The sequence below is a fragment of the Cyprinodon tularosa genome, unplaced genomic scaffold (genome assembly GCF_016077235.1).
Source record: "Cyprinodon tularosa strain WSP-4 unplaced genomic scaffold, ASM1607723v1 ctg569, whole genome shotgun sequence".
Taxonomy (NCBI): domain Eukaryota; kingdom Metazoa; phylum Chordata; class Actinopteri; order Cyprinodontiformes; family Cyprinodontidae; genus Cyprinodon; species Cyprinodon tularosa.
The window spans coordinates 81,682-108,292 of NW_024039306.1; the positions used below are offsets into that span (position 1 = coordinate 81,682).

Consider the following 26,611-nt stretch of genomic DNA (forward strand, 5'->3'; position numbering starts at 1 on the left):
ACACACCCACATCCTCCTCCATGCTGCCGCGCTTCTTCCTCACTCCTCGCACTGAGAGCCGCAGCGCGCAGTCCGGCTCCTTCTGGATCCTGTAAGCACAACTTGCGCCTCACGCACTTTTTTTTTCCTCCTGCGTTTACTTTTTTTCCCATCCCAATGAATCCGGATCGACATTAACAGCCGCGCTGTTGCTCTTTATCCCAGCCTCTGTTGGAGAAAGTCCACATCACGCCGTCCTGGGAGAGTTGGAGGGGCTTTTTAGAGGTCATTTTAAGCGTGAGAGTTTGTTTTTGTTTCCTTCACTTGTTTGTGCATCATCTTATGTGTTTTTATCCTTTTTTTTTAAGTTGCAAAAATGATTGCTGCGTCGTTTGCTTTGTTTTAGTGCACTAATCCAACTTTTTACGCAGGCCCTATGTAAAGGCTGGTTCCTACCTCCACCCCCACATCCAGGTACTAACTGCTTTCCAGATGAGCTCATTTACAAGAGGCCCATACCTTTGTTTACCGTCCACCATGCTTTACAGGGGTGCTTTTAAAGCTAAACTTCTGTGTGGTAAATTTTCAGGGACCAAAATGCAACATGTTTTTCTTATTTGGGCCATGTTTTGGTATTCTAAAAGTCCCTTGCATCATTTCCAAAGCATCTCTGACTAATGGAGCTTTGCACAAATCTGCATTTGTCAAATAACAATGTTCTCCTCTCTTTTGTCTATATCATGTAATTACATGAGTCACCGCTGCAGCTAGTACAGTTTCTTTTGCAGCTAAAATAACACAGGTTGCCTTGACAGCTTTAAACTGAGTGGAGGTGAGCTGATCCTGTGTTTTTTCCCCCTAAATAGGAGACCACTGAGGAGAAGACATGAGTTTGGTGGATGTGAGGAGGGCCGCAGGGTCCTTGACCCTGCCCCTGTCTGGCAATGACCCCAAAGAGCACCACTTGGATAGCATGGGGGAAAGCGACCCAGAGTCGCAGCGAGGCAGGACCCTGTCGCCAGACCTGAGGCAGGATTTCAACATGATGGAGCAGAAGAAGAGGGTCACCCACATCCTGCAGAGTCCAGTACGTAGAACAGAGCTGCATGAGACTGCTTTCCTCCCACCCAGAGGCTTTCGCTGTGTATGAGTAATGAACAGTGCTGTTAGAGCCAGAGAAGCAGTGAAATGCATTCTTTTCCATATTTAAAAAGCTGCTGTATTTACAGATGGTATATACGCCAAGATGGCAATGAAATGCTGCCAAAAACGTTTGTCACTGTATTATGTGGTGCAGATGTAGCTATATTGCAAAATTCAATTGTAAAAGTGACAAGATTGGTGGGATTCATCTCATCCCCTCCCCCACATGTTGCTATACACTGTTGGTCAACAGGCTGAAGGAAGTCTCACAGCACTTTTTTCTTGTTCTTGACAGAAATAATGACTTGGCTCTTCAAACTTTTATGTCTGGTTATTTAAAAAAAACATTAGATCAAATGTGACAAATAAAGAGTCTTGTATTTCGTATAGCTGTGTTTTTATTACAGCTTGTGAGATATGACTGTTAACCCTTTATAGGGCAAGATGGCATTTTTGATCACTTGCATACCCCCATGGAGTCCCCCCATTCCTCAGTGAGGTCTAGAAACACAAGATCTATATCCAGCCATTCAGCAAAGATGCTGCTACATGGCTGTACGTCTTATTTTGGCATTTGACCAATTAGAAGAGCCCTTGAATGATATATTACCTACTGTAAATCAATTTAAAAAAAAAAAAAAACCTTATCAAGTTAAGAAAAAAAGGTAAAAATGTAAATGCTCAGTGGGGAAGTGCGTAAGACTGTTACCTTGCAGCAAGAAGGTTCGGGTTTGATTCCAGGCCTGGGGTCTTTCTGTATGGAGTTTGCGTGTTCTCCCTGTGCATGCGTGGGTTCTTTCTCCGGGTACTCCGGCTTCCTCCCACAGTGCAAAAATATGACTGTTAGGTTAAATTAAGTTGAAAAATAAGTTATCAAGTTAAGAAAAAAAAGGTGAAAAGTTAATAAGCCAAGTTTACACTTTTATTTAGATTTATTAACTAAAAAATGTAAATGCTAGTATTAGCATTAATGCCTCTGGTTATGTTGTACCAAAAGAAAAATGTTTTTCTTTCGCTATCTGAGTGTTTTTCATGAAATTCTTATAGAAGCACTTTTGTTATTTTTCTTATATATAATATATTCGGGAAGTTGGCGTTTCTTGTTATTACATTGACATAAATTTTTTCCATCAAAATATGCATATTTTTTTTGAATGTTACAAAGGTAATAAGGTGTTGCTCTGGATTCCAATAACACTATTGGCTTGAAACGTTGATTTTCAAAGTATTTCACTGAGTGCCCTATAAAGGGTTAATCAGCCGAGTCCAAACTCTTCTTCAGTGTGAACCTGAGTTCATATTCAGAGGAGAATAGAATATTAATTTATTGTCCCTCACTAGGGATATTAGGGTTTTTAAGAAACAAATTAGCAACCAAGTTTGTAACAGAATAATAAATATAGTAGACATAAGTAGGAAGATAAAAAAAAAAAGATTTGTAACATATCTGTCTGTAAAGGTGCATAAAAAACACCAGCAAGGTCTGTGCAAAAGAAAAAACTTAAAATTACAGTAGGGATGTAAACACATGAATAAAGAATTTTAGTTACGTTTTATAATTACAGCATAAATATGCCTAAATAGAATTCCAGCAGTGAGTGCTGCTACACCTGCCTGCAGTATTGAGGAACTGCCAGAAAGCTAGATGGCCATAATTTACTCAGCTATTTAATAAACCTCGATCATCCTGAAAGGCCCTGCAGTAAAACTACAGTTCGCTATGGTCAAAGACCAACCAGTGTTAATTAAATGAATCGATCTACAACAACTCTATTAAAAGGCTATTTCCTTGGTAAGTGCATTGTTGATGAACCCTGAATTGAATCTGATCTTGATTAGTCCTATGAACTATAGCGGCTTCCACAGAAACCTTTTATATTGCCTTTTTTTTTTTTTTTTTACAGTTTTTATGGGAGTGCTAACTTTCTTAGCAACTTTCTTCCCTGCACACATGCACAATACAATACCTCCAGTCTAGAAATCGACCGATACAGGTTTTATTGATGCCGATACCTCTTATTTTAACATTAGCATAAGTGGCGCTGATAAATGCAATCCATATCTTTGGGCTGATTCTTCAAGTCGATACTCCTTTTACTTCCTCCACTTGCATCACAAAAATTAGATAATACTTAAAAGATGTAACACAAGTCCTAATTTAAACATAAAATAAATATTTATTAATAAATCACACAAAATATTAACAATGGATAACAAATGGAGGTAACCCGATGCATGTAGTTTACTAAATAGAAAGACATGTCTGCTAAATGCGCTTATGATAGAGTGATGGCATGCATACATTGCCCAGTATTGATAAAATATTTAAAAAAAATGCGAATGTCAGCAAAATAAATCAGCAGGCCGATGTATTGGTCTCTCTCAACTTCAGTCACACTATGTTGAAATTCAGCAAACTACTGGTATATAGATTTGAGAAGTCATATAACGAGATTATTGCCCTTTAGTTTGCTGGGAGATTATAAAGTCTAGCAACTGCTGGGAGGAAGGATCTGCGATAACACTCCTTGGTGCACCAAGAGTGCAGCAGTGTTACTAAAGGAGCTTTATATTATTGTGGCAGCTTCAAGCATGACTTATCCAGTTCCAGTTTCTACTTGCCCCACACAAACTGAAATTTGTAAATTTTTCACATACCCGGTAAGTTGGAAAACTCAAAAACTGAAATTAGATTTTTTTTCTTTTTCTGGAAATGAATTGAAAAAAGACTATTAATAGATAATATTCCCATCAATTCTTTTGTGCACCCTTACACCCATATATCTCAGTTATAGATGTTTTTACTTTCAATTAAACAGATTCAGGACTTTTAAAATGCAAATTAGAGTGTGGGATTGTGTGACTGCGTAGTGTTATAATAAAGCTTTTATACAATGTTAGACACTCTTTAGTCATATGGAAAACAACAAAATTACTTGATTGTATCTGCTAAAAATTTTCATATAAACACTAAGGGCCTGATCTTCAAAGATTCCACATAAAGGGCGCTGAACTGCAAGTTTAATTTAGTTTTCTCGTCTGTATCAGTGTGCATATTGCTGGTGGTCTACAATGGTTGCTTGTGCAACTTTTAAAATATGTAAACTGGTTTGGTTCTGCCCATTTAAATGACTATATTGCATGTAATACTGGTAGTATTAGAGCAGCCATTAAAGAACAACAAGGTTCTCAGCCATGTAACTGGTGGAAATGATGACAATAATTATGAGAAAATAATTATGATATGAGATATTAGTACACTTTTCATAAGCAGCCCAATTGTAATGAACATTTTTTTAGAAAAGGTAATTACTGATCGATGACCCCCCCAATCCTACTTCCTTTCCGAGACATGAGCCATAGTCCGATTCACAGCAGATAACGCTTCAGAGGGGCTAAGAAGATGCAAAAACTACAGCTATAGTTGAGTTTCAGATTGGAAAATCTCTTAAATTTTAACGTCTGCATGTCCTCCACCCAAAAATTACATGATTTGGTCATTAGAACATGGGCTGCATATTAATGAACACAAATAACTTTGCACACGCTGCCTACTGAATTGATATAGGTAAATCACTTTGCTCTTTCTCTGAAGATCAGCTTTGTGCCTACAAATAAGTGTGCATGTTTATTAAGATGTGCAAATAATGTGAAGATTAGGTCTGTAATGTATTTAAGTTCAGCTAATAGTCATTTAATTCCATAACATGTTCAACCTATTACTCCTGTAATGTATTAAGATACCAGGGGGTTAAAAACTTTTAAAGATAACATTAAGGCTGGAGCAATTAATTGAATTAATCATGATTAACAATTATAGAAATGATCATCAACTACTTTAGTAATCATTGGTTAAGGGGAGTATAGAGACTCTAAAGATGCCTTTCGCTGACAGAGCAAACAAAAAAAAGCTAATTTGTGCCATTTAACATTAAAAAAAAAACATTATTGTCTGTCAATATGCTCTATCCAGCATTCCTCAAGTGGAAAAGTTTTAGTTTCACCTGGCTGAATTCTGTAAAAAATAGTATTTAAGGAATCTTAAATAAGATTAAATAAGGAAGCAAAATTATAATTAGTTGCAGTCCTAGATAACATAACCTTTTGGGTTTTGTTCACTTGAAAAAACAATCTGTCCTTTCTATGTTTGTTAATATGACTACACAATTTCAGGAAATCCTTCAGTGGTGTTTTCTGATCAATTTTAATAAATCCACATATTTTCTCTCTATAATCTTTGATAATGATGCTGCAGCAGTTTTTTGTGAGACAAAAAAAAAACAACAACCCTACATTGATTGCAGTTCAGAAACTATTCTCAAGCTGAAGTATTTAATCTGTATTTAATAAGATTTCAGGCTAACCTCAATCTAACTGAAGACAGCACAGTCTGGAGTACAAGGAGGTGTAATGCACAAATATCAGTGAAGTAGATAGAAATAAGACGAGCCCACACTCATCCTTGGTTGCATAACAAGCCCAACAAGTGTAATTCATCACCATGGGAACTGAACGGATGGAGCAGAATACCAGAGCTCAACCCTAGCTAACAAAAATGCTGTTCTAGGACTCACTGCTACTCTTGATGCAAAATTTGATAGTCATGTTTATTTTACACCCCTCCTCCTTGTTTCTTTTAATGAAGCCCCTTTTCACAGACTCACAAAGAGCCTTTTAATAAGCCTTTGGTGATTTGTGTACAGTGGCAATAAGGAGAACTCCCTGGACACATCCTCTGGAGGTGTTGGAATGAGGTGAAGATTGTGTTTGTCTCAGTTGTCACGGTGACAGAGCTTTACAGAACTGTTTTTCCTTCTTGCTTCGATTTCAGGTGTTTAAAGATGAGCTGGAGGGCCTGATTCAGGACCAGATGACGAAGGGCAACAACCCCTCAGGTCTCCTGGCACTGAGGCAGATTGCTGACCTGGTCATGGCCAGCACCGTGGGAGGAGCTGGCCCTTTGACTTCACCCATCAGTGAGTGGCTGTGTTTACAAAAGAATCTGTCTACGTCCCTTCGAGTCAGGTTGACACTAAGTGTGCCGCATGTGTATGAGCGTATTCTGCACACTGATTAACCTCATTGTTGGAGGGAAATCTCTCAGAATCTTGTGACACTCGACAGCCCTGAAACTGCAGAAGAAGCAGAAAGTTGTTGACAACATCCTTCATTGTTTACTCCCCTCATGACCACTCTTTGGAAGAAATTAGAGCAGTTTGCTATGGTAATTCTGTTAGTGTGACTGTTTGCCTCGGGGGAGGCTTTAACAGAGGTCATAGAAAAGACATAAACATTCGGATCAGGCCATGAAGGAAGTGGTTGCGAAGCTGTTTATGCAAACCTTTCTTTTAGAAAGCCAGAGTGGTCATAAAAAGAGATTGGGTTCTGTATCATTACATGTCCTTATATGGAGTAAAAAGCCCAAAATATCTTCTGGTTTTACGTTGGGAATTCTAAGACCTTTTAAAGCTTCGTAGCTGCATCCAGCTGTGCAGACTGGAGTTTCCTGTATGTAGTAAGAGGCATGTAGAGTGGAGGAAATCCATAAAAGTATTTTTGCTTGGCTTCTAAATTGTTTTAAAGATTGCTTGTTTATCCATTCATCAGTCCATCCTTTTGTCTGTCCATCCACCGCCTATTCACCCATCCATGTTTAATTAAAGAACTAATCTAATTGCATAACTAACTTTTTAATTTGACACTGGTAAAATATGGAATGCTGACACGAGACGAATTGTCCAAACGTAGGTGTAAAGATGTTAAGCAATGCTTTGAAACAAAGTGATGTACAGGACGTGTTATGTCTTTCTGCAGGCTTTGGGATGGTAACTCCAATTAATGACTTGTACAGCATCGAGTCTCCTTCCTTTGCCAAAGGAGAGAAACAGACCCGTTGCAAACTGGCCACCCTCTACAGGCTTGTTGATCTCTTCAGCTGGGCTCGTTTTACAAGCTCCTACATCACTGTGAGTATAACTTCACCATCTCACTTTGCTGCACGGTGGCTTATTTATGCATCACATACGTTGGCATATCTTTATGTGAGCTTGGTGCTCTGACTCGTTGTTATTCATATATGGGATTTTTAATTACAAGTGTGTGAAGGGTGACATGAATTAACTATAAAATACCTGACAAGCACTTAAAATGTCAGAGTTTGACATTTGAGTAACGAGACTAACTAGGTAAAAATATCCTGGAGATATACTTCTTCTGCATCAGAGTACACTGGCTTTTGGATTCTGATCAGAATCATTTTGTGTCATGTGGTCAAAAGTGTTGGACTGAGGTGTGAGCCTCCTGCTTTCTTCCATGTGACTCAGGTGCGTGTCAACAAAGAGCAGGATCACATCCTCATCAGTCCACAGGGCCTGTCATTCGCTGAGGTGACTGCAGCTAATTTGGTAAGAACAACCCCTGAGTCAGATGCTTTTTACCAAATGCTATTAGTTGTGTGCTGATATGCTGTTTTAATGCATTTCATTCACTCAAACACAGGAACATAAGCAGATGTTATGAATTCATTCATTGACTGCATTTGATGACTGTATTTATTTAGAAAATGAGATATATTAACAGTGTTCTTAAAGTCAGTTCTTAATCTGTGTTCTAAATGTTTTTATGTGCTAGTATATTTGTAAATTCTGTTACACTGGTTTCTGTTGTGTTTAGAAATGTGCAGAAAATTCAGAGCTCTGGTTCAGAGAATCATACCAACTAAAGCATGTTGGGGGGGTCACCTGCTCATGAATCTTAAAAATTCTTTCCTTTTTGCAATATTCTTTTTAAAAATGTCTTCTGCAGGAAGAAGCATAAAGTTCCTATCTATAGTGGTGGTTGAGTAATGCAGGGTCTGTCTGTGCAGAGGACCCGGTCCACACAGATCAACACAACCATACATGCATATCAGTGGCTGCTGCTCTTTGAAACAGGGGAGGCTCAATGGTGTTAATTAAAACCAAAAGTTATGTATTGAATTAAAAATGTTGAAAAACATAAAACACATCAATACAACGGGTGAAAATAGCTGTTCTGAAGCACTCTGAAATTATAAACTCCAGAAACCACGGGAAGAGTTCAGCACAAGACAAATTTTCTGACCGATGATCTTTTTTCCCTCTGGACTCATGAGGAAAACCTCCTCGCTATCTGGTCACTGTCAGTCTGAAATCCTCAAGAATGTTTACCAATCAGTATTCACTACAACCCCCTGCTCCAATGACCCCCCAGGATGTTTAGCCTTACAGGAAATGACATATTTTGTACTGTTATCCAATCAGAGCTCTAGTTTCTCGTTGCTTACCTCCATAGACCGAGGCTCAAACCTCAACAGGGATTTTTCATAGAGGCTGACAGGCAGTCCTGCTGTTCCAGAGCAGAGGGGAGATTTGGTCTGAGAGCAGAATAAACAGCTGATTAATGCTCAACACACCATACCACCATAGCGCATATTTAGTGCAGTATAATGACTACATTTATTAATTATGACCTTGCATATTTCACGAATAATTTTACAAAATTAACGGGGGAGGTTTAGTCTGCCTATTATTCAATGAGAAATCACCACTGATGCATGCTTAAGGGTAGAAACCGTATAACCTAACAGCCATGTTTTTGACTGTGGCTGGAAAAAGAGAACCAACATATGTAATGGAAGAGCATGCTAACTCTATGCAGCATGCAACAGCTCCTGACCTCCTTACTGCAGAGAAACAGCACCATAAGACAAATCTTTGTTGTAATACAGTAAAATCCTGTCATACAGTGGCAGCGCTCTCATACATGCTCCTAATATCATATTAATATTGACCACAGTTGGATGGTCAGAATAACACATAAAATGTTCACAATTCTCCTTTTAGTATGACATGGTATTGGTGAGAGAATCTGTTTGCACTCTATGGTTTTTAATCACCTGTTTGCTCAGAATTTAGAAAGAAAACAGTTGGAATGAGGGCTCTTTTTGTAATTATATTTATCTAAAGAATATATCAAACAGATTTTAGTGCTTAAAGTGTTTGGAGTAAATTAGTATTTCATTCTGGCTAGTATATAAACTTAGTTTAATCTGTGCAAAACTGTTTGCCCTTTTTTGTAGGATTAATTTAGTGCGAAGTTCAAACATCCAGAGTCAATTTTACTTACTGATGTAAGTTAGAAATATTAAACTAGATATTAAATACAAAGTTCAGTCTAGCATTGTTGCTGCTGATTATTCTAACAAGTTTGGCTTGAAAGTTTAAATACCCTTTAATTAAAGACAGAAAAAAATCAGGTGCAAGTTAAATAAAATAAAATGTACAAAATTAATTAATAAATAAAAAAAAAAAAAAAATATATATATATATATATATATATATATATATATATATATATATATATATATATATATATATATATATATATATATATATATATATATATATATATATAAATGGGAACCATGACATCGAATTCAATTTTTCATTGATTTTCATGTTCAGGAAATGTTCAGTCAGATTTCTGCACCTGTTAACAGCTATGTTTGTTAACAGTTCATGAGCAAGGTACTTTAATTTGTCTGAGATCGTTTTTGTTCTTCTTTTTTAAATAAAGATAGAAAATCATTATTTTACTTAACTAAACTATCATCTAGTTAATTCTTATTTATTATAAATCTTCAACTTTTTTGTTATTTGAATTTCTAGTTTAAATTGATCATTTTCTTAAATGGGAGTGTATGTAAGCTCTCAAGCACAACTGTCCAGTATGTCATAGAGTTAGTATTGGTCAATCAACTGTTATGGTTCCTTTTAGTCCAGTTCTGAGCGAGGTTTATATACCTTGTGTGTGACTTTGCTTATAAACACTGTCAAGCATTTTGTTATTATGAACAAGTGTTTCCTGCTTGAAACAACATGCATTTCGTTTATTAAAACAAAGTGGTTTATTATCCCTGATCAGAGATCGGAAACCGCTCCTGGCGTTATGAGGAGCATTCACAGACACATGATGCTGGGGTTATAAATTAAGCTGTTGACATAACACAACTGTTTGCAGAGATACCAAGACATATACAAGGGTTTTTGTTTATAAACTGTCTCCGTCCACAGCAATCCTTCACAGAAATTTAAAGTAAAACAGAACAAGGATCAAATATTTACCAGCGTGGTTGTTTTTGTGTGGGTTTCTGTTCATGTTGCACTTTCAGGGATTGTTTGAGCTCCAATACTTTAAAATTTGCATTTTTTCTCATTGCTTGTAGGTGAAGGTGAACATAGTTGGTGAAGTTGTGGACCAGGGCTCCACTGATCTGGGCCTTGACCAATTTGGATTTGCCCCACATGCTGCCATTTACTCGATGCGCCCCGATGTTAAATGCATCATCCATATACACAGCCCAGCTACAGCTGCTGTAAGTACAGTACGCTGTTGTCAAGTTTTAAAAGTAGTTGGGTATTTTTTTATATATATAAAACTGGAGAAAAACATGATTTAAATAAAACCAACCTCTTGCATGGCTTGTTGGTATAGGTATAGAGTCTCTCTGATGTAATTTTATCACCTCTTTTGAAGCCTCGCTGTAAAATGCAGAGCACGCTGTGAGCATCGCTATAAAACCAGCATTTTTATTTGTGCCCGAAAGCAAAAAATAACAGGGCCTCTGTTTAGATGCTTCTGCATCACAGTCTCGCTTGTTTTCATCCCACACTAACAGGTGTCCTCGATGAAATGTGGAATCCTGCCCATTTCCCAGGAGGCTTTGCTGCTGGGAGACGTGAGCTGCTTTGGTTACTATGGCAGCCTTGATAATAAAGAGGAGAAGGTGGAGTTTCAGAAAGCTCTGGGCCCGACTGCCAAGGTACGGCCAAACTGAAGCACCTCATTAACAGCTTGCTCACTTTAACATAAGGCAGTCTTATTATATCATAATGCCAACACACAAGGGGTTCTACAAATGTTTGATAAAACGCTTTCAATCATATGACAACTTGCCAGAAGACAGACTTTGATTACTGAACCAAATTTTGGTATTTGAAAAGTTGCAGCTTCAAAACTGTCCAGAAGTGTTCCACTTTAAAGCCTTTTCTAAGGAGCATAGAGAAACACAGCATTGTTCCCTTTCTGCACACTGCTGGTTAGCTGGCTTAAAGGAATAGTACACCCAAAACATGATTAGCCTTCATTTTCTACTCACCCCCATGCTGAACAACACTCTGGAGTACTTTTTTGATATCTCAAATGCATCTGGAGATCTGGGAGGCTTCTTGCTGTCTGCTGACATTCAAATAATGGAGGTCTATGGCGCCCGAGGCAGAAAGGTCCATAAAAGTCCACAGAAAACGTGTCAATATTCCTCCATACTGCTCGTCCAATGTATTCCAAGTGTCCTGAGTGGGTAGCATCCAGAATTTACTCGAAACGAAGTCATTTAGAATGTTTTTAGAGCATAAACAGTAGTGTATAGGATTTCCTGAAAGCGCGCGCCGGCGCGTTCATGACGCTACGGAAGCCGGCAGACCAAACCAGATGAAAGTGCGCATTCAGCGTCTGCTCTGCCAATAATGCAAGTGTAGAAGAAGAAATGTGCTGTTTACCTGTGCAAAGAAAGAAACAACGAAAGAAAAATGTCTGAGGACTTCAGTGTTGAGGAAGAGCATGAGTTCTTTGCCGAGCTGAATGCGCTGGTTTGGTCTGCCGGCTTCCGTAGCATCGGGAGCGCGCATGTGCGCGCTTTCAGGAAATCCTATACACTACTGTTTATGCTCTAAAAACATTTTAAATGACTTCGTTTCGAGTAAATTCTGGATGCTACCCACTCAGGACACTTGGAATAAATTGGACGAGCAGTATGGAGGAATATTGACACGTTTTTTGTGGACTTTTATGGACTTTTCTGTCTCGGTCACCATAGACCTCCATTATTTGAATGTCAGCAGACAGCAAGAAGCCTCCCAGATCTCCAGATGCATTTGAGATATCAAAAAAGTACTCCAGAGTGTTGTTCAGCATGGGGGTGAGTAGAAAATGAAGGCTAATCATGTTTTGGGTGTACTATTCCTTTAAAGAAGGCTTAAGCCCCCTTTTCTTTCCAGAAAACTAATATTTAAATGTTTAAAGAAAATACACAACACCCAAACAGCTGTAATTTTGTAAGTACCGTAAGAGTGCATCTTAAAGAACATCATTATTAAATGTATATCATTTCTAATCATAACTGATGTAAAGATTTGTCTAATAACAAAAAAGGTCACATTTTTAATTATAAAGTGTGAGTAGATGTTTAATTTAAGCTTTTTGTTTTTATGATAAAATGATAATGATACAGATAACAGTTTTCTAACTAATAACATTTGTATCAGTTTAGCAACAATTATATTTTTTCATCATATATTATCATATATTATCTGTTACAATTTCCTTCCCATGATCACTTTATTTATGCCCATGCTCTGAAACTTTTTAGTATTAGCTTAGTTTTTGTGTTAAGTATTTAAGAAAATAGAGAGGGATGAGCACACAGACAGACAGACAGACAGACAGACAGACAGACAGACAGACAGACAGACAGACAGACAGATAGATAGATAGTAAAGTAAAATATAATTATAAGGAGCAGTGAACAGATTGTTATGATGTTATGATATATATAATGTATATGAATATAATATGACTATTAAATGTTTAAAATCTAATATTGTTAGATCCAGTTGCATTTGATTTTATAAAAACTTTATTTTGTTGATGTTTGCCCTTTTAGTATTTGTACATTGCAAATGCTATGATAGCAACTTTGCAGAATGTGCTGCTGGTGCACAGAGCCTCTGAAGGCACAACATGGTTCTCCAGAATTGTGATTTTAAACAGCTTTAAAGTTGATCAAAGACCTTTTTTTGTGTGTGTGTATATAATTTCACTCTAAAGTAATTTCTCACTGATTTTTTCCATTTTTGTTTTTCAGGTGATGCTTTTGAGGAACCATGGACTGCTCGCTTTAGGAGAAACAGTGGAGGAAGCTTTTCATTATGTGTACCACTCGCAGCAAGCCTGTGACATCCAGGTAATTAAGTTATGTTCTTAATTATTTAACGTTTGCTGTATAAAAAATAGGTGCATTGTTTGGTGGATTTAAACCTGAAAATCTATCTTTACTCATACTTCCTACTCTTTGATCTGGTTGTTTTTGTTATTCATATGTTGCTAAATGTGACAGACAGAAGATAGAGCAGTGCCTGAAATAGAAGCACACCAGATGATGTCTGGCATGCAGGATCTCCAAGCAAATCTAAGTCAAATATGTGATTGAGGAGGCTGTTCTACTGTTTGAGTTTCCTTTTTCTTTTTTGTTGCTTAAGTCTGAAATCTGAAGTCAAGGTTTCTACAGACATAAAGTTTAAAGATGTTGGAAATAAACTTTAATCCTTTCCACATCTGGACAAGCATGAAACCAGAAAGTAAGAGGATGAAATAGATATTTGCATTTGTTGACTTAATCCTTCCTCCACTTTCTAAATGTTGTATCCTTCCTTCCTTGTGTCCTACCTAAGCCTGTCTTTTGTCCTTCTTTGTGTCCACTCTTCAGTCCTTCATGTATCTCCAGACTTCATTTCCTGCTGTCTAAATGTCCTTCCTCTTTTCTTCTATTTTCATTACACTGTCACAAGTACAGAGCAACGAAATGAACTCTGTGCATTTAACCCATCCTTTAAGGGAGCAGTGGGCTGCCATTGTGGGGTGCCCCGGAAGCAATGTGGGGTTAAGGGTCTTTTTGCAGAGGCATTCTGTTGGACTGGGGCTCTAACTCAGAACCTCAGCATTCCAGGATCTATGCCCTAACCACTAGGCCACCACTCCCCCCATTTATGTTTTCAATCAATAATAAACACTGAGATCTTTAAATATATAAGTCTACAAAAACAAGTTTTTGCCTGGACAAACCCTGTTCATGGGATTCTGTATGAAGGAGCTGCTTTAATGTTATTTTTAAATGTGAATTCTAAAATATGGAGATTTATGGACATTTTTTGTTTAGGTGAACTCTCTGAGGTGTTCAGGCAGTGTGGACGACCTTGTGCTCCTGGACAGAGAGACGTTTAAACCCCGCACCCAGGGAGTGGCTGCTGCCGGCGTGCTCATTGACAATGAGGTCAAGTGGAAGGTGGGCGAGGCTGAGTTCGAGTCCCTCATGAGAATGCTGGACAACCTGGTGAGTCAACTTTCACCTCCTTGTTCTCTAATCAGGTGCTTCCTCTGGGTTAGAGAACACAATGAAAAGAGGATATGCGTTTGTTCATCTACTCTAAAATAACGTGTGTGATTTTATGATATTGTCTTTTGTTTGCATTTCCTTATACCTCTTGAACTTTGTTTGTATTTTTGAGTTGTAACGTTTATTGAGGCCTTTTCAGGTTGGCTTGTGATCTTTGATTCCTCTGTAAGGATTTCTGTAGGGTTATAGCAGCCCCCCCTTTTATTTCAACCACACTGATTTTGGAAATGTTCTGCAGACATAGGAGATGTCAGGCTGTCTGTTTGAATGGGCTTCCTGCTAACAGCTGCTTCTGCTGCAGGAGAGTGCAGCTGTGTTAACTCTGCGGAGTCATTACCGTCCATCCACCCGATCACAGCTCTCAGATGGAAAGGCATGCTGTGGGCAGAGAACCACAGACCACACAATCGGTTATTGGAACAGCTCTAGTCCAGTCAGTTTGGATTTGGCATTTCTTCAAAGACTTTTAAGAACTGCAGAGTGAAAATAGTTCAGTAAGTCTAACTGGTGGTCTGACCTTTTGAACCGGAGGAGGAAGTGAGCTGGTTTTGAAGGTAATAAATCATAAGCAAAAGGCCTTTGCTGAAAGAATAATAAATTAGGTTGATTGTATTGGTTTTCTCAAGCAAAATAAAATGACTAAATAAACCATTCACAATTCTAGGTTGGCTTTAAAAAGCCAATACCAACTTACAGATTCTGATTTCAAAAGGAACTATATCATAACAAGAACGAAGAAAAGCACCAAAATCAGTTACTGTTATAAGCATCATTATTTGCTCAGGGTACAAACATCATGGATAAAAATGCTGATGTTTTATTTTTTAATGAGACAAAAAAAGAGCACTTTATCTACTTTGCCATCCTTATTTATTGATTTGCAGAGATGGGAAGTAACGAAGTACAAATACTTCGTTACTGTACTCAAGTAGATTTTTCTGATATTTTTACTTTACTTTACTACTTATTTTTATGGCGACTTTTTACTTCTACTCCTTACATTTTTACACAAATATCTGTACTTTCTACTCCTTACATTTTAAAAAATTGTCTCGTTACTTTAGTTTTGAATCATTTCAATGGAGTTACCGTTATTATTTTTCACGTCATCAATACCAAATTCAGTCTAATTGGATGGGAATCTACGTTGCATTTGACGCACCACTACAAGATGAATGGACAGATTCGGCGGTATTCATTGGCGGCAAATCATTGCAGCTTGGTGGCGGTGGCGTTAGCATAGTAGCATGGACGACGAGATGATTGAAAATGAACACAACGGAGATCTAGTCCTATTGGCAGACATCCATTTAAAATGTAGGCAACGGCATGAAAAAAGTGGTTTATACTTTTACTTTTATACTTTAAGTAAATTTACAAGCCTGTACTTTGTTACTTTTACTTGAGTAAAGAAGTTTAATCAGTACTTCCACTTTTACCAGAGTATTTTTTAACACAAGTATCTGTACTTTTACTCAAGTACGGAAAGTGAGTACTTTTGCCATCTCTGTTGATTTGGTATCAATTATACTATACCAAAGAAATAAAGCTCATTGTTTTGGTCAGACCTTTTGGACAAACATAGATGGATCAGTTATGTGGATTTTGATGTGAAATGATCGTATTTTCAATACTCACTTTTCTAGTATTTGTTGCAGCAAAATATGGAATATTTTGACGACCTCAGTCAGAAGAAGCATGTTGGTAAAATGAAGAGATTGCTTTAAACTTAAATCTGCAATGGATAGAAATAATTAAATCTTTCTCTGTCAGTAACAACTTTTTCGATAGCGAGTGATATATCAGCTCAAGCCGCCCTAGCAGCATAGACTTGTATATCGCTCATTTGCATTTTCATCGTTATATAATTCGCCCTTTTAAAAGTTTTAATTGGCTGGTTTGTCAGTTTTAGGAAGGTTAACAGGGCCTGATTCTCGTCACCTGTTGGAGTTTTCCCGTATATTTAAAAGACAGCTTTGAGCAATCCAAACTTAAATCCCTCTGGGTGTGAATCAAGCTATAGCCTTCAAAAATTTTGCATGTAAGTGAGGGAAGATTATTTCAATGATCTTTTCAGTATTTTAGATATTTTTAGGTTTCAGGGATACTTAAAACTGTGCTTCAGGCTCCGAAAGATAGGGGAGTGACAACATCATGCTTTTTCTGTTGCATTAAAGGCCATATGTAGGCGTGTCTCTTGTGTATAACTTATGATACTGCCTAGAAAAATACCAGTCATCTATTATTTTGCTGGGAATGATACACAGGCAGCCTCAGTGTGTGCTTTGTATTTTCGAAGTGCCCATAGCTATTTCTCCCTCTGTCCTTTTGTTGTGTTATTAACACAATTAACTTTTCATGCCTAAATTGGCAAGATTTATTAAAATGGTTTGCTAATGTGTTGGTCTATTTAAACATTTAAAAGCTAAATTGAAACAGATCTTTGGCCTGTGAATCATTTTCAATTTTAAGTATTATATTGCCTACACTATGAAGGGCTACTATGCCCTTCATAGTTTAGGTATGTTCCATTTTCCCTGCATATTTTAAGCCAATTGTTGTCTCTCTTAATGTGACCTGGTAGGGATACAGAACAGGTTATTCATACCGGAACCCGATTGTCCGTGAGAAGCCGCGTTCTAAGAACGATGTGGAAATCCCCGCCACGGTGTCTGCGGTGCCGCCAGAGGACAGTGAGCTGGGTCTACGCAGCCCCTTCAAGTTTATGGCACAGAAACAGCAGAGGGAGAGAACCAGGTGGCTCACCTCACCCAACAGCTACCTGAAGGTCAATGTTCCTGAACAGTCACCCAGCGGGGATGTCAGCCCACGGACCAAAATCATGGTACACTGACTTTAAATTTCATTAAGACACTGTCTCATATACAATGTTTGCTTCTGCTTTGGTTCAAGAAGCAAATTGGTCTTAGTAGGTTTTCTTTTTATAAGCCTGCCCTCTTGTGGTTGATTTGAAAATAAGCATCTGTTGGATGGTTCTTTTTAATCTTTGTAATAAATCTATTCTGACTATTTTCAGTGGATGAAGTCGTCAGAACCAGGCAACAGCGTCGGGACCCCGATAAAAATTGAGGATCCTAACCAGTTTGTCCCACTTAACACCAATCCTACAGAGGTTCTGGACAAGAGGAACCGGGTCAGTTTTTGCTTCACAAAATCAAATTCTGTCACAGTTTAAGAATATCATTGTCATTATAACAACACGCAGACCGGACATGTTAATTTATGATTGTCAATGTTGAATTATATTACATTATTTTCTAGTCTAAAAAGTAAGAAACCAAACCAGTCAAAATATTGTTCAGGCGTTGCTACAAAACAGTTTTCAAAAATTCCATAAAAGGAAGCATGGACTTCTTCTTTTTTTTTTTTTAAGCAATAGTTTTTTTTTTTTTTTTTTTTTTTAATTTGTCAAGAAAAAAAATGTTTTAAATACTAGCAGCTACAAAAACCTAAATCTAAATTAGTATCTCAATATTAAAATGATTATATTTATACCTGCTTACTTAACATTAAATTAATATTTATTTACAAATCTGCTATGTTAATCTTTTAACATATTTAGAAAAAAAAAAGTTTTTTCCTCCATATTAAAGACATGAGCTTCAAAGTATTTTTCTTTGGTTCTTTAAGGTATAGATCAACAGGAAGTAGTAAATAACAGGGATTATGAAGACATACTGGCCCAAGATTTTTATTTAGTTTAGATGTTTTGAATTTGTGTCCTGCTCCCATAGTAGGAAATTGCAAAATAAAATGTGATACAAACAATTTATTTCTATAGTCACCTAATTGGTTTACAGGATCTACCTGTGAAGAATGTATTGTTAGTGTGCAGCTGTTAAATGAAGGCTTCAAAGGCCTGTCAGAGAACATCAGTGAACAAGCATCCTCAGGAGAACAAGGAACACAGCAGACTGGTCGGGGATAAAGCTGTGAAGATATTTAAAGCAGGTTTAGCTAGATCAGACTAAAGGGGAAATTAAATTAAGCTTAATAATGGCCAGTGATTAAAAAACACTTAGGTTCAGGTTGGGATTTCCTTCTAACAGGCAAAGTTTAACATAAAACCAGAATGGTTTGGAACAAAGCACATTGAATGTGCTAGATAGAACACTAATCTAGCCAGCCAGACTAGTTAACGCCATAAACTCAACATATTAGTCAAGAAAAGGAGAGGGTTTAAATTTCCAAGCCAGGACTAACAAGAGGAAACAGTTTAGAACCAGATTACTACGATTGTGACATAAAATCACATATTTTAAAAAGAAAAAGTTCTCAACGAAGAAGCCAGTTGTTTACATTGTCCGGTCAGTGTAAGTTTGATTAACTCTGATTTATAATCCATGGCAAGACTTTAATGTGGCTGAACATCCACATATTATACACACATGTATATACAGACAAATCCTAAAATACCCACAGCTGTTCCTGCAGAGAAATGCCGCTTTGTAAGATGTAAGGCTAAAGACATGAGCGCCGTAGATACTGTATTTCAGATTTTTTAAATTATTTTTTTCATCCACTTAACAGCTGGGCAGTGCATTGTGTTGTTGAATCACATAAAATCTCAACAAAGTACATAAAAGTTTTTATAGTTGCAAAATTCAGACATGCTCAAGATGTGTAAAATACTCTCTCATATACTGTAGATATATTTTGCTGTTCTTTTTATTGTCTTGGTGCCTTTGCCTTCCGTGTTATAGCATATCAGCAGAAACAGAGAACACTTAAACACAGATAAGAACACACATAAATAAACCCAAACACTTATTACAACATTGATAAACATACAAAAAATATTCATCCATTAAAAAATACTTATACAAAATGCCTCAATGAAAAAGGCTTTTTGTTCTGCAGCTCCCTCTGTGCTTTAATGTTCTGATAAAATAGCTTTTCTAAGCAGCCAAATATTCATATAAAACAGATTAGCCCAAATAACAAATAATCCACTTGATCAATTTTTAAACTGAATAATTCAGCACGTCTAATCCTGATTTTGGCATCCCATGTTTTTCAGCTAAGTCCACAAACTGTTTAGTTCAAGCGCAGCTTCAGAGAGAGGAAAAATCATACAATGATTAAAAGCATCTCAGAGACTCTCTTTCCCTCAAATAAAATTGGAAGTTTTTCTCGGCAAATTTTTTTTTTTGTGTTAGAATCTGGTTTCAACTTTCTTAGCTTGAGCTAAAAAAAATTAATCTTTGACATTTTCAAAGAGAAAAGAGGTTGGTGATTACGGTAGTTTACTTAGAAAATTATGCTAAATATCATTAATATTGACAAACTTTATAAATATAATTTTAAAAGTCATAAACATCTAGTGACACATCCTTGGCAAGCATGAAATCCCAAAACATACCATTACAAAGTATCTTAAAGGATCTTTATAAAGCTAATGGATGCCTTTGAAAACTGCTTTATTTTTGAACTTTTAGTTTTGTGCTAAAAAAAAAACTACTTTCAAAATGTCTTCTCAGATAAAGGAACAGCACAGAGGTGATCAGATGACTCCAGGACCAAAATCTCAATTACTGGCAGGCATTGTAGTGGACACCAAACCAGGACCGGTGAGTATACATGTAATCTGTGTGACATGTGTAACTATAGTTTACTAGATTTTGTCCTTTCCTCATACATATTAAACACCATAGTTCCATCATCACAGAACGACATAGTTTTTTTTTTTTTTTTTTATGAAAATAGAAAATGTCAAAGACAACAAATACTCAGTAGTGAACATGATCCATGTATTCTTTGTTGTCACACCATAGAGTTTTTTGTAAACTTAATTAAAGCTTGAAAAATAAAAACACCATGATATGTTTTTGCTAAAGTGTTGTCTCTACCCCACACTGCTCCCCAAGGGGATGGGTTAAATGCAGAGAGTTAATTTTGTTCCTATGTACTTGTGAAAGTTTAGCGACAATAAAAGCTGGAGGAAAAAGAAATAAATTGAAGCTTTACTCTGTTGACTTGATAAAGACATTGGTCATTTGGCAAAATAGTATTTTTGAAATATCTCATCTATGGTCTCCTCTTATGAGCTGAATCATTACTAAGCTCTCTAAAAGTAAGACAGGAGTGAAAAATGAACAGACTACCACACTCAGAGACTGAGTGTGGAAGCCAAGAGCTTCTATCAGTAGCTGTGCATAGTGTTAAGGCTAACTATTATTAGCATTACAAGCTAACCACTATTTATTTGTTATGTAGCATTGCTTTTCTGGCAGTACTCCATTGATCTATTAAAGGTTATATGATGAGAGAAGAAGTTCTCATAGATAGTTCAGATATGCCGTTTCTCAATTCACTAGAACGCAAGTACGGATTTTCTTTAGAAGAACAAAGGAAAGTCTGGACTTGGTGAGAACAGGAGCACGCAAAATAAATATGGGGAATAAGAATGAACACAGTCAGATAAAAGCAAATCAAATAAAAATTTTGCCAAATAAATCTAAAAAATCGCCATCAGAGCCAGCGTTATTTCACACACGGCTATGCCGAGAGAGGGCTGCTGCAGACGGACTGCATTTAGCCCTGGCTGCAGTTAGCCTCGGAGGTCCACTGGTTGCTGCGGTCCTCTCAGCTTCGGGACATTTCTTTTTAACCTCTTACACCCTAAGGGGGTATAAATACATTTCTGCCTGACAAAAACACACAAAAGTAAATCACTTATAGCCTCACAGCTATTAGATTTAAGAAGAAACTTTTGGTACGTCTGTAAAGGTAAGATGTCATAGAATGGTTTTCTGGTGTCAGCACCATTGTAGCTTTGACCCTGCCTGAAATATTAGGGACAAAATACAAAATATTTTGCATTTTTTGAACCTCGCCAAAATTTTCTTTGAAATAAACATTGCAAAACACTACCAAAATATTATTTATAGCACAAAAAAGTAGTACAGACTTTTAAATCTAAATATTGTGTAAAAATATACCAAATTTGGACTCAATCAGATGAATCATATTTCTTTTAGAATGGTATTAGTGAGAAATTTCTTAGGCGGAGGGGCCATTTTGGCACATTTATCGTAAAAATGTCACCAAACTGTGCCAAATATGTTTTTACATCAATGCTGGGGGTTTGTTAAAATTACGAGGTCACGTAGCAGCTGGACCCACCGGTGGGTCCGTAGGGTTCTAGGGGTTAAATTACACATAAAATCGATAAATGGGCCATATAGTGACGCTTTGAAGTATAATATTCTCAGCTCAAATGATCTTAAAACATACTTTTGTTGAACAACAGCAACAGAAAAGAGAACTATTAACTTTCAATGGAGCGCTCCATTGAAAGCTGCTGCTGCCGCATTGCATGCTGGGACAGCTGTCAATCTCAAGAACGGACAAGTCTGCTCTGATGCATACTCGGTAAATAGGGAGGGGCAAGAACAACATCCGGAGACTTTATCTGTTCTCGGTCTGCTGTTCTTGTGAATTGAAACAGTACTAGGGCTGAGGTTGATGACCTTTCACGAGCACACGAGAACGTACAAGTACACATATTGAGAAACGGCCATAGATTCACCAGGAAGGCTATCACCATGTTTCATTCAAATGGCAGCCATATTGGATTTTATGATCTCTTTGTTAAGGCCATATTGAATTCTGACCTCAGGCTGATTCGGTCTGATTTAGAAACAGGAAATTATGACGTCTAAGCACAAACAGAAAACATTATTAAAATATAATTTTTGTTCTTCCAGGCCTTCATCGTTGAAGATGAGGAGCTCACCCGCTCTCTTCCACCAAACCCTTTCAATGATCTCAATGAAAAGGAGCTTGAGGATTATAAGAGCTTGGTTGAAAGAAAGCAGCAAGGCCAAGAAGGTATACATATGTATTATTACTATAGTGATCTGGTGTGTTCTTTCTTCTTTGTTTTATTAAATATACGGGTGCATTTGAATTAAGTGCAATATTTAAAAAATGTATTTTAGCACTTTAGTTTTTAACATGTCTAACATATGAAGAGTCAGTAGATTGATGTAATTAGTATATTTCTGATTAGTATGGACTACAGATGCTTGTCCATGTAGGCTACAACATATACACTCAATACTTGCTCACTGTGCCTTTTCAATTAAATTCAGTTTTTTTAATGTAGCGCCAATTCACAACACATCTCATCTCAAGGCACTTTACAGTTCACAAGATCAAAGTGATTCAAATTGATTCAAATTTTTCTATCTAAAGAAAACCAGTTGTTTGCAGCAAATCATTAACTCGGATGCAATCCCTCACACTAAGCATGCTTGTAGCGACAGTGGAGAGGAAAAACTCTCTTTTAACAATAAGAAACCTCCAGCAGAACAAGGCTCAGTGTGAGTGGCCATCTGCTGAGGCCGACTGGGGTTAGGGGAGACAGAAGCAGAGATATAAAAAGCAACTGTAAAAGGCCCCGTCCTTTTGCATGACTTGTTGCTCTATCAAGGAATAATGGCCATTGGCTCAGGGGCTTTTCTTTCTCATCTTTTTCTTGTTAAACTCTGGATATTGTTGGTGGGGTTTAGGCCTAGAGATTTTGCCGGCCTTGTATGAACACTGACACCAAGGCCATTTAGCAGATATCGTTTCTTTTCCATGTCGGGCGTGATTATTTAATGAAGCATTTGAAATTATTCATTAAATAAATACTAATTAAATTAAAGGTGTAAATCCATAATAGAATAAAAAAACTGGACCATTGAATCCATCCATCTACCTCCCCATATCTGTCAGGGTCATGGTGCTTATCTCCAGCAGTCTATTGGTGAACAGTAGGGTACACCCTGGACAGGTTGCTAGTCTATTGCAGGGCAACACAGAAACACACATACACGTAAGAGCAATTTAGAGAGATCAATTAACTTAACAGTCATGTTTTTGGACTGTGGGAGGAAGGCGGACTGACCTGAAATCAAATTACACAAACTTAGCAAAGAATTCATACCTAGGACCTTCTTGCTGAAAGGCACCAGTGCTACAAACTGCAACACGGTGCCGCTCACTATTAAATCATCAAATAATGAAACGCCATTTAATGATTAAGTCTAGATTTTCATTTATCTAATTCAATAATTGTCATTTACATATGCATTCTACTATCCTTTTTTTCTTCATTTATTTATTTCATGGCATCCTTGCACAGACTCATCATGAAATGATTTAAACTGTCAACTTCAAAGTAAGTGGGTGGGAATAGGGCCACAATCATAGAAACCCCAATATTTGATTGGTTCGATCATATATCAATTAATTTATTTACTTTACTGAGAAAGATTTTAAATGGCATTCAGATATTTAAATGTGCCTCTAAATGAGCCTGTTGTTAAATAAAAATATTGAAGCAAGTTAGCTAAACCTTAGAGTTTCCTACCAATAACGACTGGGACACAGTCTGCGCTGGGAAGTCAGCTCACAAGACTATGAAGAATGAGCAGCAAAGACTTTCAGTTTCATCTAACTCTTCGTGGCTCGTTAATGAAATCACACAGGAATATCAGGTTCCTACAGGAGAAATGTTTGTCTGACTGCACATCAGAGTGTCACTTTTATTTTTCTTAATAAGGATTTTTTTTTTTAAGTGAACAGTTTTGATAGATCTTTGAAGCTTGTTTTGTTATCTTGATGTTTTCTGTCATGCTAACAGTGCTGATTTGTAAACACCTTGGTATAGACCTAACCATCTGAAGAACTGTCGGGTAAAGGAAGGATGACATGTTTAATCCAAAACTGTCCTTTGTGATTCAATTTCTCCTGTAGAGGATGAAGATGCCACTGATGCTGAAGAGATGACAACATTTGATGGCTCTACTATCTCCCTGTCGCTTTCTCCTATAATGACACCAGCGAAACAAGGTTACTGGAAAATCCACTGAATTATAAAATACTTCACCAACCCTGAAAATTCTCTCACTTTTTAAGATTATATTAGGATTGAAAGTAGAGTTTCTACAGAATAAAAAAAAAATTAGAAATGGACCTTAACCCTTTTAGAGAAAACCTGGTTGGTTGGAAGAACTTTGATCAGAGCAGCATCTAAAAAGCATATGGTAATTGTGGAGGAGCTGCAAAGATCCACAGCTCAGGTGGGAAAATCTGTTGATGGGACGGCTTTTTAACCTGACAACAGCCAGATGCATGTCTCGCTCCGCCCAGCTCCACTCACATACATCTGGGAACCCGCTCATTGAAAGTGATTTCCCCAACCGAATTTATGGTCTGGCCAATCAGGACGCAGGGTGGGTGTGTCCTGGAGTGGAGAAGCGACCGTGAGATTCCAACAACAATGGCGGCTCGCATTGAGGAAGCAAGCGTTAGCATTGATGCTGCTATTTCTTCTGTGTTGTCCAATCTATCTGATATTGTTTCATCAAAAGAACATCAGAGAACGGCTTTGAAGGCTTTTGTTGGTGGAAACGATGTTTTCGCCCTTCTCCCGACCGGATTTGGCAAGAGCTTGATCTACCAAATGGCTCCTCCTCTCACAGCGTCACGGGTTAGCTTCGTTGTGAGTGGTTGAAATAGCACGTCAATAAAGATGACAGACAAGTGGCTTATCCAATCATATGCAAGGAGTTTTGATAAGGCCCAGCCTTCAGTAAAGGCAATTCCTATGGCGGGTTCCCAGATGTATGTGAGTGGAGCTAGGCGGAGCGAGACATGCATCTGGCTGTTGTCAGGTTAACGGCTTTTAGCATAAGCTCCACAAACATGGTTTTAATGGAAAAGTCATATAATCTAACATGTAATAAGTTGGTCCCCTCTTAAAAAATATTTGAAACTAATTACTTTGAAAAATTTTAGTAAATATAACTACTAGTTTTATATTATTAATGTTCCCCAAGATAGACTTATTTTGTGTACTGAACTGATTTATATTAAATTAATTAATTTAATTCAGTAAATTTGCAAAGCAGGTGAAAAAGAAAAACTTCCACTTTTATGAGGAGCTTCCCTTTTCATTCCCAAAAGGCCAAATATGTTTTTACATCACAGAATAGAAGCCATTAAATGTGGCTCAGCCTCCCTCATGCTGTTGTCTAGCCAAAGCCATTGCATAAAGTCAGCCAATGAGGTCCCACTGTTTGGAATCAAAATTTTAGGTTATCAGGTATTTTTTATCCAGCAGTCAGCACTTATTTAAGATGTGTATAAAGACGCATGGGAGGCATCTACATAGGAGTTAGCTGCATGCCGTTGAAAGGACTCAGCTAAAAATTTAGAAACGTTGTGCAATAGTGACGCCGAATGCCTGTGTTTGACAGGACAGAGAAGCTGCTCGGAGTTCAAGGAGAGATGGGTGAAGCATGAACAGCCCTGTGATAAAAGAAGCCTTTTAAATAGTGTAAAACTCTATGGAGTAGGGATGAGGTTCACCTTCTAAAAAGACTTAAAAAAGGAAGCTTCAGTGAAATGGATTGGATTCAAGCTTATTGTATGTTTTTTAAACACCAGTCTAAATCCAGACCTAAATCATTTTTAAGTCAAAAATGGGAAAGATCATGTTCACAGTCACTAACCCAGAATAGGTCTTTATTCATCATGATTTTACCCAGGAGATTTGACATTATTCAGCAAAATGTGAAAACATAAATAATAATTTTCCTTAAAAATGTAAAAAAAAGAGTATGAATCATTTGGTGAGGTACTGTGGATCTTAGAACAAAATTATAGTTTAGCTCATAATTAATGGCTTTTCTGTGGGGCCTTTTTTTGCCACACCTCTCTGACTCAGTTTTATCTGTCGACAGACACAATACCAAATGGAAAGGACCACTTGTCAGAGACGGAGGAGGATCTGAGCATCGAGGTATCCAAGCTGAGTGTGAGCACTTCAGAAACGGTGGAAATCTCCATAACAACAAGGGAGAAAACGGGGGAGCCTCAGACCCCGGAGAGCCAGAGCAAGTCCCCCAAGAAAAAGAAAAATAAGTTCCGCACTCCCTCGTTCTTGAAGAAGAGTAAGAAAAAGAAGGAGGAGAAGGCAAAAACAGAAGCTTGAGCAAAGAGTTTCATTTGAGGGGGAAAGCGTGATATGAATTCCTTATTTTTGCTGAGTTAAAGAGAAGTGAAATAAGAGAAATGGAGCTATGACAAGAGAGCCTTCTGTATGTTTTAACAATCATTCAAAGTTCTTTCGATGATCCTTCAAAGATCTTTCTATGTGTTGGGACTTTTTTCAACCTTATGACTGACAACTGAGAACTTTATATGGATGAATCTGTTTAAAAA

At 37.3% G+C, this 26,611-nt stretch overlaps 1 protein-coding gene across 8 annotated transcripts; it reads left to right on the forward strand.

Moving 5' to 3' along the window:
- Positions 1 to 26,611, forward strand: add3b (adducin 3 (gamma) b). Of its 8 annotated transcripts, none has more exons than XM_038305885.1 (17): positions 1 to 91; positions 205 to 276; positions 411 to 453; positions 846 to 1,066; positions 5,954 to 6,098; positions 6,937 to 7,088; positions 7,446 to 7,526; positions 10,367 to 10,516; positions 10,820 to 10,963; positions 13,064 to 13,162; positions 14,135 to 14,308; positions 16,956 to 17,216; positions 17,409 to 17,525; positions 19,873 to 19,962; positions 22,102 to 22,225; positions 24,140 to 24,235; positions 26,131 to 26,611. In XM_038305885.1, the coding sequence occupies exons 4-17, from the start codon at positions 866 to 868 to the stop codon at positions 26,379 to 26,381; spliced, it is 2,085 nt and encodes a 694-aa protein (XP_038161813.1). In that variant the 5' UTR covers positions 1 to 91; positions 205 to 276; positions 411 to 453; positions 846 to 865; the 3' UTR covers positions 26,382 to 26,611. The 8 variants fall into 8 exon arrangements, with proteins under 8 accessions (XP_038161813.1, XP_038161816.1, XP_038161815.1 ...); XM_038305886.1 differs by having other exon boundaries at positions 16 to 91; positions 205 to 264; XM_038305888.1 differs by lacking the exon at positions 411 to 453.

Excerpts from the sequence above, each read along its gene's own strand:
- add3b (XM_038305885.1), top strand. The coding sequence starts at position 866 with ATGAGTTTGGTGGATGTGAGGAGGGCCGCAGGGTCCTTGACCCTGCCC. Across the intron at positions 10,517-10,819 it reads ACAGCCCAGCTACAGCTGCT|GTGTCCTCGATGAAATGTGG; the intron begins GTAAGTACAGTA and ends CCACACTAACAG. Across the intron at positions 19,963-22,101 it reads TGGACACCAAACCAGGACCG|GCCTTCATCGTTGAAGATGA; the intron begins GTGAGTATACAT and ends TTGTTCTTCCAG.